General features: G+C 41.6%; 1 protein-coding gene across 2 annotated transcripts in view; it reads right to left on the minus strand.

Moving 5' to 3' along the window:
* Positions 1 to 15963, minus strand: part of RARB (retinoic acid receptor beta) — a 319544-nt gene that overhangs the window by 43600 nt on the left and 259981 nt on the right. For both annotated transcript variants that reach the window (XM_074861024.1, XM_074861028.1), the window contains one exon: positions 4233 to 4374. In XM_074861024.1, the coding sequence (XP_074717125.1) occupies positions 4233 to 4374 (142 nt within the window). The remainder of the gene's footprint in view (positions 1 to 4232; positions 4375 to 15963) is intronic.

The following is a 15963-nucleotide window of genomic DNA, read 5'->3' on the forward strand; positions in this document are numbered from 1 at the left end:
CTGGAACAATAATTCCATGCCTTTATAAACATAATTTTGCTCTATTAGAGCTCACTGCAGATGAGGTTTATGCCAGTATGGAGCGTTCCTCTGCATCACACTGTGGTATGTGGGCTGGGTGTGTGTCTGAGGGGGACTCTGAAGACTATTAAGCACAGTGACAGTCCTTGCAACCTGCAAATTTTATAAAAGAGGATGGAAGAGCTACTGAGCAGTAGTGGCAGAAGGAAGCTCCATTTTCTTCCCCCTTGTACCCTGCAATAAATCCAGTTTAGGTTTTCTTTATGGGCAGGCTTCACCTTACAAAGCGTATGTTCCATCATCCTGCTTGAAAGAGTCCATTATTGTTTGAGAGTTTTGCCCAGCTTCCCGCGTGCTCCCTTAATTGCAGGAGGCAGTGCCGAATGTGTGACCCCTCGCCAGCTCCCAAGGACCGAGGTCCATGCATCCAGGCAACAGTCTGCCACTTGCTGACACCTGGGGTCAGGCCAAGGATGGTGCTTCAACATCGGCTTAGAAATCACGTAATAGAAGGGCAAAGGTTAGTTTCCTAAGGCTCTCCATCACATAATGAGCCACTGTCAGCCTTAGTAGCCTTCTCACTTCAGCAGCAGCAAAAATAAAATAATCCTGTGTGATCACCTTTTGTCTCTACACATTAATAAAAAAAATTAGCAGGCTGAAAGGGTAAGAAGGATAGAAATGGTTCCGAGTGGGGATCGGATCAGAGCCTCAGCTGCACCTACACACTCCTGAGCACCCACGCATGAACTGAGGTGGGACAGCCATACCACAAACCCAAAACCTGATGCAGTGCTGGTGGAGGGGCTGGCTCCGGGCTGTTCCACTGAGAGCTGCAGCTCAGGTTGCAGGGACACAAGCTCAGCAGTTTCTGAAGGAGAGGGATCAGATGAAAGACAGCAGGGCTTTATTTCAAGCTGTGTTTTGCCCTGTTGTGGGATGATAAGACAGTCATCACTAAGTCGTTTCCCCTCACACCCTTTGTCTTGTCTATTTGGAGCACAAACGTTTTGCAAGAGCAACGGCACAATGAGAGACAGTCCCTACGCTAGTGGGGGATCCAGTTTCAGCGGGTCTTGCAGATATTATCACAAGGCAAATAGCTCCACTCCTGCCCTGGAGGCAGTCTTGTTATTGACCTCTCTTGATCAGATCTGAGAAATAACATGGGGTCGAAGATAACTTTTTTCCCCTAGATGAACAAAACAACCTATAAAGAAATGCAAATCTGGTGCATTCCTTCATCGTCTCACTTCATTCTCTAAAGCAAGATAAAAGCATACTAGAAATGCTCAGTACTTCTCTTCCAAAACACCTCCATTCTTAAAACCTTACTTTTCACACTGGTTAGGCAGCCAGTTCTCATCTCATCTCTGATGTTTGTGTGCAACGCTCATCAAACTCAAAAGGAGTCACATATGCAAGTACTTTTGCATGCCCTTTAAAGGCAAAACAAATAAACACAGAACTATAGTCTTTAAACACAGATTATCCTGTATACTGAAATTCTGCATTTACTCCTTCCCTTAGCTCCTGGGAACAGACCTTGCGGTTCCTATTTGCAGCTGCCCAGCACAATTACTTTCCCCATTTGGAACTGGTTTGAGCATTGTAGGTTTGTTTCCCTATGAGATTTCTCTGATACTTTTTTCTGTCCTTTGTTCCTGCCTTTCACGATACAAGGTAACAGAACTGTAAGAAGACAGAAAAACAAACTGTGAATAACGTGCTGGGAGAAAAGAAAAACCTCTATCTGGTAAGAAAAGGCCCAGTGACAAATATGCCTTTGTTTACATAAACTTCTAAAGAAATGGAGTTGAAACCTAGAGACATGTATGAAAGAAGGTCAGATAAGAAAATAGTTTTTCAAATCTCTTAAGAGATTAAAAGCTCCTATTTATGAAGGGATAACACAGAATAACTTCAGACTTAGTTCTTAAACCCAGAAGTCAAGACACACTGCATTCAAACTGATGACATTTAAAATAACTTCTCTACTCCTTTGCAAATGCCTCCTACAGATATGCAGCCAGAGGACATCCCTCACTTCTCCCCAGTATCCTCTGTCCCCCTCCAACCTGCTATTCCCCTTTCAGTGCCTGTAGTGGTTTGAGATAAAGACAACTGCCAAAGGGCAATTTCACTCAGTTCATCCAAGAAAATAGGCAGAGCAAAATCTTAATTCTTCCTGGCAAAGCTCCAGCTACCCTATGGGAGAAAACAATCCATCACCTAAAAGGCAGTAAGTCTTTATCCTAAGTAACTTCGGTTAACATGCTCGAAATACTGCTGATATTTCCAAAACCTACTCTGATGTGACGTTATAGCATTTAATAAGATTACTGCTTCACGTCAGCAATAAAATCCTTAAGAATTCAAGACCAATAAGCCCTCAGGTGAGAAAAGCGTTTTTTCTTCTCTTCCAAACTGCATCATACTGTTTTTATCAAGGAAAAAAGCTTCAAGGGCACAGATATATATGCGGTCAAATACCTAGCAATAAAATCCTCCTCATTCAATCTTACATCTTCGTGCATCTTTCTGTTTAGCCTACCTTCTCCTTTACTCCCATCATGGTCTCCACTCCAGTAAATCTACACGTAAGTATAGGTAAGTGCACTTCAGGCACATGAGAAAACCAGAAAACCCAAGGACAGTGAACTCATGGAAATCCTAAGATCTCCTCCCCCAGTTGCTTGAAACTTGATGCTGGCCCTTCTCAATAACCAAAACTTCAGATTTCCAAGAAAAGGAGTTGGAAACACTGCAAAGTGGTCCTAAAGATGTACCTGGTTCTTTCTCTGCCTTCAACGCTCCTTCTCCAAGAGGAGAGGAAGGAGAGGGTGGGAGAGAGAAATAGGATGCAACCAGGAGGGACCAGTGTGACTTTGGAACCTCTTTGGCTCCTGCCCAAGTATGGAGAAAGAAACTACTGGGAAGTCCCACGCAATTCAGGAGGGAGAAATGCTGAGGATGAGAACTGGTTTAAGTCACAGTTTGGTCATAAATGTCTCATCAGTGTCAATTCATTTTTTTTCTAGTCTTAAGTCTCTCCAAGGAACTCCTGTGGGTGAATTAAAGTAAAGAAGTGGTGTTGGGCAATTTTCCCCCTCTCTTATGCACATCCTACAAATCTCTGTAGTGTTTATTATAGGAATTGACCAACTGAAATCAGGAACATCACTGCTAGAGGTAAAAACCCTCCACAATCAAACAAATCACTATATCAAATACTTTTTTGCTACTGCAATCACTCCAATCAAAAATGAGAAAGTTTCAGAAGCATTACCCCATAGGGAATTGAGAATGGCTTTATTAGCTAAACTTTCATGCTTGACAGGAATATTAATAAACTTGAAAAAGAAAAACCATGGATTTCTACCTAAATATTTAAAAAATGTTAAGGGGCAAATTTCTAAGAAAGGAGGGAGAGGAAAAGTATTTGGGTTTTTTGTGCACTTAGTAGCACTTTTACATAGTCAGGTTTACTGGCTTTGCAGGTTTAGAAGAGGATTTGCCAGCTTGTTTCACCTTTCAAGGAGGCTCCAACCAGTAAGAAGAGAAGACTCAAGACCATTGTACCATCAGTTCTGTAAAATGGCACAAGCTGGCACTACTGCTAAAAGAAGGACCTCTGTCACAAGCACCTACATTGGCATGAGGGAGAAGGTGTAAGGCTGAGGAAGGTTGCTGCCTGCTACAAGAGAGCCAGCGGGAAGCCCTCATGAAATGACAGCCTGGGCTAATACCAAGCCCAGCAAAGCCACGAGCCAGTCTGCAGGGCAGAGGGAGGACTTAAACTGAGCTTAAGAAGCCAGTGCTGTTCCCCTTACACCCTTGCCCCAAAAAGTAATTTCTAGAGCAGATGGGAGAGAATCTAATCTTAGAGCAAGTATCTGTGGGTTTGTTCTTTTAGAAAACCCGGCAAAATTACCAACTTGGGCGTTCTCACACCCACACAGGGTGGCCACACCGCACAGGCAGCGTGTTGCACTAAAAGTTCTTAACTGATGGCATTTTGACTGCAAAGTTAAGGACTCAGAAGTTTGGGAAGTACAGGTCTGAAGTTGTGCACAAAATTCATACTCCTTTCTCCACATATGAATGCAAATACTGGCTTCAATGCAGAATTGTGTAATATTCTTTTCCTTGGGACTGCCACATATACGTAGGATATGACGAAGAATAAGTTGTTTCTGAAGCGAACTTACATTCTTTGGACATTCCCACTTCAAAGCACTTCTGTAGTCTGCAGTACTGGCAGCGATTTCTGGTAACTTTATTGATAACACAGTTTTTATCTCTGTGACACGTGTAAACCATGTTCTTCTGGATACTTCTGCGGAAAAAGCCCTGAAATCAAGAAAAAAAGAAATTGAATAAACTTTTGAGCTTCCCATAACCCTTAGAGGCAGGCACTAACATGGGTTTAAAATAACAAAATAAATTCAAAGTTATAGCTGGAGTATGGTATCTTTAAAGACTCAGTCTTGTTATAATTTAGTACTTGCAATATAAGACTCATCTCTTAAATAAAAACTAATCAAATAATGCAACCTAAGGCCAGAATAAACAAAACTAGAACTAGTAACAGCATTCAGGAAATGAAGTCCTAGATTTTACTAAAAAGCTAAAATAAAAATGGTTTGGGTTTATGGATGTAGTAATGAGTTGGGTAAACAACAGCCTTCCTAACAGATCCACTTGGAAGTCAAACATTCATCCAACAACTGACAGCCTCTCTCAGCCAAAAGGTCCCGTCTATTTTTGTTACTGCAGAGATTCTTTAGTTTGAAGGCTGCACGTAAAAAGAGAAATAATTTGAAACCCAGGTCTCTTAGCTGCTGGAACTTCTACAGCAATTAATGAGGCTCCTGCAGGTGGAAGAGTTCCAGCAACAGGTTATTGAGTTGTGAACTTGTAAAAGTTGCCAATTACAGCATTTTTTTCTTATTCAGATACAGCTGTGAAAATAATCAAGTAATTACAATGATCTTGAACAGAAATTAAACAGAACTAGAGGTCTGGTTTGTACTTAAGGAACACCATTTGACTGGATGTCTCCTTCGGCAAGTGAAAAAGAAAAAAACAGTCATAAATGGTAAGGTTAGCTGGCACAGAAAAAAGGCAAAAAACAAGTTAATTTCTTTATCTTCACTAAAACCAAGCTTTAGATAATATCATACAATAATGAAGGAAAAAAAAGATTAAGCATTTTAGAGCTCAACCCACAGATATTCAGCAAAAGTATTTCTGCAACAGACATTTGGAAATTTGACAGCACTATTTAACCTTCTCACTCAGATTTTGAAAATCGTTACAGCAAGCACCAGGGTCAAATTTCAGTCAACATCGTAGCATTATGGAAGAATAGTTAGCAATTTAATATTTGTTGGAGGGCTTGAGAGGTTAAAACTCTTCAACCAGCCACATGTTTACACCCTACAGGGAAGCGGTAAACTTGCTGCAGACGATAGCTCTGTGCCCACAATGCATTCTTCTAAAGATGCAATCATGGTAAGCTATAAAATTGGCTGTCCTAGAAGCACTCACTGAGATATGTGAGTAGTTCAAAAGCCAAAAACCCTATCGTTCAGCATTAACTGTGAGAGTTTCTGGCCATATGATCAGGGAGTGGTAGGGCAGGCACAGTCAGTAAGGGCTGGTCATAAATTCCTTGCACACCCAACATGCTATAGATGCTAACGTTATGAAAATGCCTCAAAATCACTCAGAGCTGAAAAATGCCTCCTTAATCACATAACCCCTGGCAATAGTTTTCTGCAGTTCTTGCACAGGCAAGCCTCATCCTGAGGTTAGCTCCTCTGATTTAGAAGATACTTAATACTACCATCAAAGACGTAAATAAAAACTTTTCATTTCTTTCTTTTCCTTAAGCTCCTGGAAAGAGAAGAATTTGAAGCTATTTGTCAAGACAATTAAAACCTTTTAAGTTATCAATAACACTGCTATTTTATATTCCACACTTTTGATCATTAACACTGCTTGAATCCCTGCAATGGCAAGTATGGCAAGCGTGTGTACATTTGTTTACTTGCTGAGAAGAAAATTTATGGTAATATTCATTTACTACTTTCTTGTTTTGATATTCCCCTAATTGTGATGCCTGGCTCTGCGGTAATTGCTGACGATGCTAACTAGAACAGTGAGGAGTCTATGGTATCTGTTTTGGTTTAATTCAATAGACAGAAAGTGAGAGGTTCAAGGGTCTCTATATGGCTTATTCAGTCACCACTTTTTAGTTGGAAAGAGGTAGGGAAAGCCAAGACTGGTAGCTTCCCCTGCAGCCACCCCAGCTTAATCCAGTGCTACATGTAAATTAACACCCACAGCCACTGATGGAACAACTCTCCTACCACCAGCCTGACAGGGCAGGAAACAAAATGGCCCAAATGAACAAAAATTACCCTCTCGTGCAGCAACTGTCTCGCCACACTGAACAACTGGAGTAATTTAAAGAAAACAGCTTCCAAAACCTCCTCTTTGCCTGCACGTGCTTTGGGGCAGAGGCTGCTGTGCATCCATGCTCAAGAGACTTCTGGTTTACTGACACAGGTCCTCCTTGAAACGAAATATGAGCTTCGAAAGTGTCACTCGATACAGGGAAAAGAGGAAACAGCCTCCTCCAAACATACCTGTACTTCACCAAACTATAACCAGTAGCTAATGGCACCCACTGATTGATCAGTTGTTCTGGTATTTAGACGCAGGTTCTGCACGCTTTTATCCTAGGGTTTAATTACAGCCCATCAGAAAGGAAAGCAGAGGAGGCTGTCTCAGTCCTTACCATACGAAGTTGACCACACAGCCCAACAGAAAAAGGTGATCCAACTTCTGCAGACAGGAAGTACGAAGCATTCATGAACTCATTACTAATATAAAAGGCTTAAGAAAAACAAACTCAGAGAAAGCAGTTCTCCACGTCAAAATCAAGACAGTCTCTTCAACAGTCTAACCTCCCCAGGCAATGTCCTATACAGAGTGAAAGATATAGATGAGGATATTATTTGTGGAAGCTTAGACTGTTGTTTTACAAATTATTTTTTAACACCTGTATTTGATTTTCTTCCTGGAGTTACTCATGAAACAGAAAGAAAAATGAACTTGTTTACATAAAATATTCAGGTGAGAAAAGGTATAATGTGGTCCTGCTCAAAACTAAGGACATGTTTCTCAGCAGTATATTAGCGCCCACTCTCCCACTATTCTTCCCTAAGACAATACTGGGATACTATTTCTACTAAGACTTGTGGCAAGCTAATTTAAAAACCTCAGCAATAAGTCACTGAAAAGATTTGATCTTTAAATTTTCCTCCAGACAGGCACTAAGAAAAATGCCCAGATTACAAATATAATTTTGTTTCTTTGCATACAAACCTCAAATCAAAGCCATCGTGGGGGAGTGACAGCAGTTCAAGTGCCAGGAGGCGAGAAGCATCTGCTGGGCACTGGGGCTCAGTTTCCCCAGCTGCCTCCATAAACCTGGTGCTGTGCAGCCACAAGTTTTGGGTGGCACTGCAAGCAGCATCATGACCAGAAGCATTTCTCAAATCTGACATTGGGCTTAAAAGCCAGACAATGTCCTGTCTACCCCTCTGCAGGGGTTTGGACCTCACCTGCTTTGGTAACCTGCAGCCCTGCAGTGAGAGAAAACCCTGCAGGACAGGGGGATGGGCAAAGTGGGCACTTGCTGTCCAGTTAAACAGAAAAGCAAATTTAAACCATTTCAAGGCTGGGTTCCAGATAGCACAGGTATCTGGCTTGTTAACTAAAAATAGCAAAGTCAGAAGTAAGCTTAAGTTTTCCTCCAAGTGCTTTTTCTCAAATGACTTCAATCTGTCCTCAGAACCCCAACAGTTTCTTCAAAAACCAAGAAAATCTGAACATGACCTAACCTTAAGACGTTCTCAAACTTCAGACAGTTCAGACACGTTCTCAAACACAGTAAAACCACCACTGCTTATAAATTAATCAACTTCTAGTGCCTACTGGCTCTTGGAAAACAAACTACTACTTACTGTAATACATTCATCTTGAAAGGAATCTGTTTGGCTGAATATTTACATGACCAATTTTTTATGCAAATATTTTAGCATCCTGTCTAAATGAACACCCTGTGACAGGAGATGAGACATTTCTGTGCCAAAAACAAGCACAAATGATTCTTCCTTTGTAATTTAAAATGCCTTATGAATATATATATATAAAAACCCCTGACATTCTGTGAGACATAAAGCATTACTGTCATATGTAATTGTTTTCGATAGCACCTACAAAGTACCTGAATTTAAAGTAGAGGGAGTTACTGAAGGCCTATCAGGAACAGTGATTTGCTCTAATATTCCTTTTATCCACAACTTTTGAAAGGAACATGAATCTTGAGGTTTTATTTTAGCAAAGACAAACAAAGCTTTGCAGAAATCACACTTCTGAATTAATTCCATCCTTCTGAGCTGCTTTTATCAGCATCCTTTACACAGAGCATTTTGGACAAACATTTCAATTTTTAATCTCATCTTTTCTGTGCACCATGCCATGCTCCTCCCAGGCCCACCAATCTTGTTATCTTAATGGATGACAGATAGAGTATCACTCTGACCATGCCACATTAGGCGTCCTCATTTACCGAGTGCAAGGAAAAAATGCTGAGTATAAATTATTCAGAAATCTATTGTATCAGCGTGTGTTCTCTGAGCATCCACCACTGGCAGAGCAGACAGATTATTTTTCACTTTTAATTGTGTTGATATCTTATCTGCTGCACTGAAAGCAGAGAGTGATACGTGAAACCGTATGTATCAAGCAGCAAATAAACTCAAGTTTACTAGGTCTATTGCTTAGAACTAAATAATCTATTTAGTCAATCTAACTTCAACACAATGCCAGAAAAACCCCACCTCATCCCACTCACCGCTTACTTTTGTTGTTATTTGCCTGCGAGTGTGTCAAAATTAAAGAGCTCAGTGTAGAGCAGTGGTGCCCACAGAGAACGTCCACTATTTCAGTAATATTTTGAATACTATTATGCCACTGAATATCTGAATACAAAGGAGCTCATTAAGGATGAGCCCTTAAGATAACATTAAGTGTTTAAGCTTATGAAGTCTTACAGAATTGTTAGCATGAACCTTACATATCTGCTAGGGAATCTACACAACTCCCTCTCCTTCACCGTCCACTTGATTTTGGCAAGTCAGACTATTTAGAGCTCAAGTCATGCACATTGTATGAAGAGATGGATCATTTGATCCCAACAATGTCTTAAAAATATTTTGCCAGCATACAGCATGACAATCTTATTTGCAGATGTAGTGGGCTTACAAGTTGAAAACCTGCACTGCAAGCCAGGGACAGGGTAATCAGCAGAGAAGGACTATTGTGAGCTCAATCTGTTTGAACAGCCTGTGTGGTTCATCTGGTTCAGCTCTGATTAACCCCAAACACAGGTAGCCAGCTATGTCTCCTGAAGATACAGAGGACATTCTTTGGTGAATTTGCAAAACAAGCTTCTGAGTGAAGTGTATTGCTACTTTATCATAAAAGAAACAAAGGAGTAGGAAGGACTTTTCTGTGGTAGAGTTTACCAGTCATTTATAAACTCTGATTTACTGGGCTCTGAAGGGAAAGATAAAGTAACAAGCAAAAAGAAAATCCAGCCCACAACATACCTGAAACCTCTGCCATTAGCTTTATTTTGAAATAGCAGCTGTACAAATATGTACCTTTTTCTACAAAACTCTTTGTGATGCATAGCCTCTTTTCTATCTATTTATTTTAATAATTCAAGTTATCCTCTATCCTTGATAACCCTGTAAAACATACTTAGGCAAGGTAAGGACCCCGTTACTACTCTCTTTGGAGCATCAACAGAGACATTTAAGGTCTCTCTCAGTGATGAGATCTGCACAAAACTACTTTGCTCTGTGTCCAGGGAATTGCCCAGGTACATTCATGAATGGAATGTGGTTTGCAGTATTTTTATTACAGGTGGCAGCAGTCAAGGAACAAAAAACCCCTTCCTCACAAAGTCATGGTAGGATCAGCGGTCAGGTTAGGGCAGAGACACACAATTTTCAGTTGTTAAACAGGAATATTTGCTCTGAAAGGCCTCGATAACATACAATCTCACAACTAGAGTTGCATTGAAAGGCTTATAAAAGACCTAAAAGCCCTGGCATATGCTGTTAAGTGATTCTGGATAGTACAAAAGACACTGTAAAATGGCTGTAGCCAGAACAGGAGACCCCCCAAGTAATGAAAGCTGCCAAAGCAGCTCTCTAAAAGGAAGCTAAAATGAGCGTATTCCCAGTTGCACAGCACTTTTCCGGGATGTCTGCACTGTCTATCACGCTTTGGAAGTCACGGCTTGCAGAATAAACAAATTAATTGTCTGACATTGTGGCTGGAAACCACCGCCAGCACAAAATGGAAGCAGCTACAACAATAAGTAGAGGAAGGCTGGCTGCCAGGAAGTGGGAAAATTGTGCTGATGATGTATGTCAGGGCAGGACAGGCAGATCTTTGCAAAAAAAATGAATAAATGTTATTAAATGTCAATAGCTTGTAGTGAGCACCTAGAGATGCCAGCTGCCTGGCAGCAGAGGGGCTGGGCACCAGCTCACGCTGGGAAGTGCTCTGGGTTTGTTCATTGCTGCTATTTCCAGCAGAAACTCTCTGCTCGCCATCCACATTTCATCTTGTCTAGCCATTTATTCTGCAGATGAAGAGCAGCCGTAACCTTCCATGGCTGAAGAAACACAAATTTGCTATTAAAACCAGGGTTGTTTTGGTTTCTCTAAAAAAAATTGACAGAACTCAAAACGCTTCATAAAAATAAGCAGGTGTTATCCCACATCTCGCATACAGGAATACAGACTTGTGGACCTAAGAGCAACGCACTAAGGGGAAAATAAGGCCTATTCTCTTTACATTATTTTTTATGCAAATGGAAAAGTTTGAAACATTTCAGAGTTTTCTCATATCTTAGAAAGACAAAAAGGCCCAGAGGACAGGGACAGGAAGACGAGGAAGGTGTCACCCCTCCCTAAGCTACCAAAATGGGGACACTTATCTGCAACTGCAAAAACTTCTCCAGCAAAGGCAGAGCAGACCATACTTGATAAATCCTAATAGTTTCTAAGGTGAAAAAATCCTTGTGGGCCTCAGAGGGCAAAAAAAACCCACCCCAATTTTGACAACAGAGTTTGAAGGAAATTACTCATTGGGCTACTAATGCCAATCAGCCATTAGCCACTGCTGAGGCTGGAAACGGTGCTCCACATGCCAACATATCTTCTGATTCCACAAACCTCAGCCTAATGTTAAAAACATGCTCCAAACCATCAAAACATTGATTTTTTTTTTTTCTGGGGTTTTTGAAACGCTTCTGTTGGCCAGCTGGCAGAGACACAGCTACTGACAAAACAGGGGAGATGCGTTGAATCGGCTGCAGATCTGCAGCAACCAGATTTCTCCAGCGAGGGTACTGCAGCATCCCTAAGACTACACAAGGATTTCTCCACAATTTCGATTTTCACTGAACTCCTGACCTTTTTAGCAAACACGTCAAAGTCTCCAGACAGAACAGTCATCACCTTGAACAGTATGTGAGGGGAAAGAACGGCTGAGATTTTCTGCTTCTCCACTTCAGTAATTTAAACAGAGAGGAAGGCGCTGGTATGCACTTCCATCTGCTTTCTCCAAATTAAAAAAAAAAAAGAGAGATGAAATGTATATAATTAAAAAGTTACAGTTAACTTCCTTTCAGTAATGTCTGTAGGATGATTTTTGGCCTGCTAGGAAACTCCAGATGGGAAGAGTAATGAATATAATTTAATATGAATAACAGGAGATCAAAGAAATGCTTTTCTGAGTTGCAGCGCACTGAATTATTTCACACAGTTTAATGGAGAACTCAGGAATGAATTATTGCATTTTGCTATTTTCTTATGTTTTTGTTTATGCAAATCAATTCCCTTTAACCTAATTTGTGGAGGACCAGACCTATAACCCAATAAAACCATAAAATGTCACTTGGATGGCCGTACGACTGGCTAGCACTTATCCAAAAGGCTATATGTTGTTAACTGCTCATCGTTTTTTTCCTCTCTTCCCCTCCAGTGCCTCAGGATTTATACCACCAATTAAGACAATAATGAGTGCCCCAGGTTGACCTCCCAGGAGCAAGAATTAATTATGCACAGTATTTCTTCGTAAAGAATGACACTTTTCCAAACCATTTATGTAGCTGCTCTCTTGCATGGAATCACAGTGTCAGGAAAGACTTTCCAAACTGTTATCCCCCAAATGTATGACTGATTTTGGTTTACACTCTTAATTTGGGTCTTTGTTTTATCCGTTGGGTTTTCAGATGGTTGTAGCAGGGGGACCATCTTCCAAGGACAATGTCACAATTTTAGTAGACATACATGGGATGTTTTTGCACAGAGCTACAAAGGAAAGACACCAAGCAACAGCTACTTTAACAAAGTAATAGATCTCCTAGTAAAAACAAATAAAAAATCCCTGCCAAGCTATATCCATGCAGTGACATGCAGATTCCTGCAGCAGGCAGGACAAGGGAAAGACTCATGTTAGCTATGCAATTACTATGCTGCAATTACTTGCAGTAGTCTCTCAAATTAGCCTCTCCATTTAGCTGCTGGCAGAGATGGAAACATGTGAAGAGGAAAGGGCAAGCTCAAACACAAGCCTACATGGGAGGAAGAAGGTATGTGCACGCTTGAAGGAAATTCCCTGCACGGGCAGGCTTTGCATCCTCCTCCTCCTCCCCTTCCAGCCTTCATTCACCACAAAGGCTTGCAGAGTTCCCACACATATTTGGCACCAGTTACTTATCAGAAGAGGCACAGGGACTTTCGTTAGTTGTCAGCCAATATAAAAATCCCTGCATTTCTGCACCATCTGAAATTTATAGACGTGCTAGTTTCTAACTCACTATCAGCAACTGAATGTTTACAGCTCAGCTGAAATAATAATGCAAACTATGGCGCAAATATTTATATATGCCTGCAAGCTGGTTAAAGTGCAATTCCCCTTGCTTTAGCAGAGCAATTTGCACAGTTTGCATGCACAGCCAGCTGTTCCCTGCTCAGCCCAAGCCCGGCCAGCCGGGTGGGTGCCTGTGGGTGCTGGCCCAACACACACCTGCCAGGACAGCCAGTGAAGAGCTGGCTCTGGCCGTGCCGCAACATGGCTCCCGCCTGTCTTCAAGACCCAGCATGCTTCTATTCTCTTTGTCTGACCTGGGAGGAGTTTTAAAATGTGCCCGATCCGCACCACAAAAGAAGTTTCTGAGAAGGGATAAAGTGACATATGAAAACAATGCAGAAAGCAACCCAAAAATATTCAGAAGAAATAACATGGACATAAACATGCCAAAATAAACCAGATGTCTTGAGCATTATGCTTCCTGGTACGTTTTTTCAGGCATCCATCTGAATGACTCATCAACCCACGTTCATTATCTCCCCACAAGTTTTTTTTTCTCTTAGTTTTGACAACTGATCTCTAAACAAATATGTTGTATCAGGTCTCTTAAAATCTGGCAAGCGGTGTCTTGTACTTACTACTTTATGCTACTCTCTCATTCCCCCGCATTCAGCAACAAAGAAACTCTGCTAATACAGAACTACCCACTAAAACCTTGTAAAACGTAGAGTTTAGTGAAACTTCGATGCCTAGAGACTAGAAAACAGAGTTTAAGTAAACACCCAGAAATATGCAAGTCTGGCTCTCTAGTACTGGCAGTAGTCAAGGAAAATTACCTTTCCACACTGCAGCTGAAACTCATTACCGAAGGCGACAGCAGAGGGATGAGTTGGAGCTGGACCAGCTTGGCGAACCCACCATTTTTAAGAGTGAGATGGTGGCCATATCCCTCTGCACGGTTCCCGTACACTGTCAAAGCACACACGGTCAAAACAGTCTCAACAACATGGAAAAGCAGGCTGAGAAAAGGATGAAATGCAGTCTGTGCCAGTGCAAGGGATTAGCAACTGCACAAACAGAGCCAGAAGGATCAACTGACTAGCTCCTCCAAGCAATAAGGACTCTTAAGGTAACACTCATTGGAGATATGCATCTTGTTGCAAACACCGATCTGAGACGCTGAAAAAGCATCACATCTTACAGGACAAATGCTGCCTCCAACTTGCCTGGTGTTGGGCACCACTGTTCGTTCAGCCAAGCCACAGGGAAGCAAGGGAGAGGCTGGGACTGGGCAACTTTGACAACAAGAAAACATGACCTTTCAGAGATCAGTGAATGAACTGGGGCTGATTAATCTAACACAGGAAAATCTTAGCAAGATGTTTTCCTGTTTTCTCCCTCCCCTGCCAGACTTTAATCAATGGCCAGATTCAAGCACAGAGCTCATATAATCACAAGACGATCCTTCTTTCAGTTTACAAAAATCACATGGACTTGGCGTAAGAGAAAAGGTCTTTTTAGTTAGCTCATCCATTTGGCTCCTGGGTGCTCTGCTTGCATCTCTCCTGTTCACGTAACACTCCCTTTCCTCTTTCCTTTCAAAAAAATACATAGTTTTCACTTTTGTTTCCTTACACACACCAGTCGCTGTGCATCACTATGGATAAATGTGGACTGGTTAAGACCATTTGCGGCGGCATATCAGCAATCCCTTGATCCCCTGATGCAAAAAAAAGGGTAGAAGTGGTAGTGCTCATTCATTTAAAAAATGATAGGCTGCAGACCTTTCTCTGAAACGCTCTGCTTAAATCTTCCTAAATCTGAAGCGCTGCCCGTCTTTTGGACCAGAAAAAGCACGTGAGGATCACAGCACAATCTGAAGCAAGGACCTAATAATTTACATATATACTTATCATAGGTGTGTAGGGCTCCAAAGAAAGCCAAGCACCCCAGAGACAGAGAAGACCTCTCCCCTGTTGGGAAGATTCATCTGGAGAGCAGCCAGCCGGGACACTCACAGGAGGAGTGAACAGTAGCCCATCGGAGAGACTGCACCACGGCTATAAATCTCTGCTTTCCCTGGTAAGCGCCTGGGAGGAGGGAGAGGGAACCGGCCACAGCTGACAGTAATGGGTCCCATTAAATTGTCACTTTTAAAGAGACTCTGAAATGGGAACAAACTTGCTCCGTAAGCATTTGATCAGTCTCCCTGCTGCCAGGCGACAGCAGACCCTGCTCATGTGTGCTGTGGCTGGGGGCTGCTGGCTCTCCCCTCTGGCGCTGGAAGGGTCCCCAGCAGTTGCTGAGGTTTGCTATAGCTGGAGTGAAATCACTGACTGTATTTACAGCCAACCAAATCTATGTTTTTTGGCACTACTCAAGACTGCCGTCTCACCTTGTAATTTATGTATCCGTTATTCTGGACAGGGGATCCAGAAACAATATACCTTTTCCCCTTTAAACATAGGTATTATGATACAGTTTTTATTGCATAGTAACTTTTCCCACTAAAATATATTAAATGAGAAATTTTAACTGTGGCCATGTGAAATCACAAGGGATTTTATGCACAAAAATGTCTTTCTACTTCTCAGCTGTCTCCTGAATTGAGCTGTGGAAATTGTGGGGACTCCTGCATATTATCAAAGTGAAGAACAATTTATGAGTAGGAACTCTGAATATCTGGCAGACCAGCTGCAACAGTATACCAATTAAACAGTTACTATACCGCTATACCAAAACTACCAATTACAGAACTGGATGCATGACTACAAGATACATAACACTACAAGAAGTTTTTAGAAGTGGAGTACTGAGCTGCACAGATGTCACAGCTAGAGGTGTCTCTTGTATATGGGAAGTTCCACTGAAATAATCAGTACAATACAAAGTAGGAAGAAGGACAAAACATGTATGTCCTTCATGCAGAACTCAAGAAACAACATATCTATACTTAAAGACTGTGGCAAA

Source organism: Strix uralensis, chromosome 1 (genome assembly GCF_047716275.1).
Source record: "Strix uralensis isolate ZFMK-TIS-50842 chromosome 1, bStrUra1, whole genome shotgun sequence".
NCBI classification, from domain to species: domain Eukaryota; kingdom Metazoa; phylum Chordata; class Aves; order Strigiformes; family Strigidae; genus Strix; species Strix uralensis.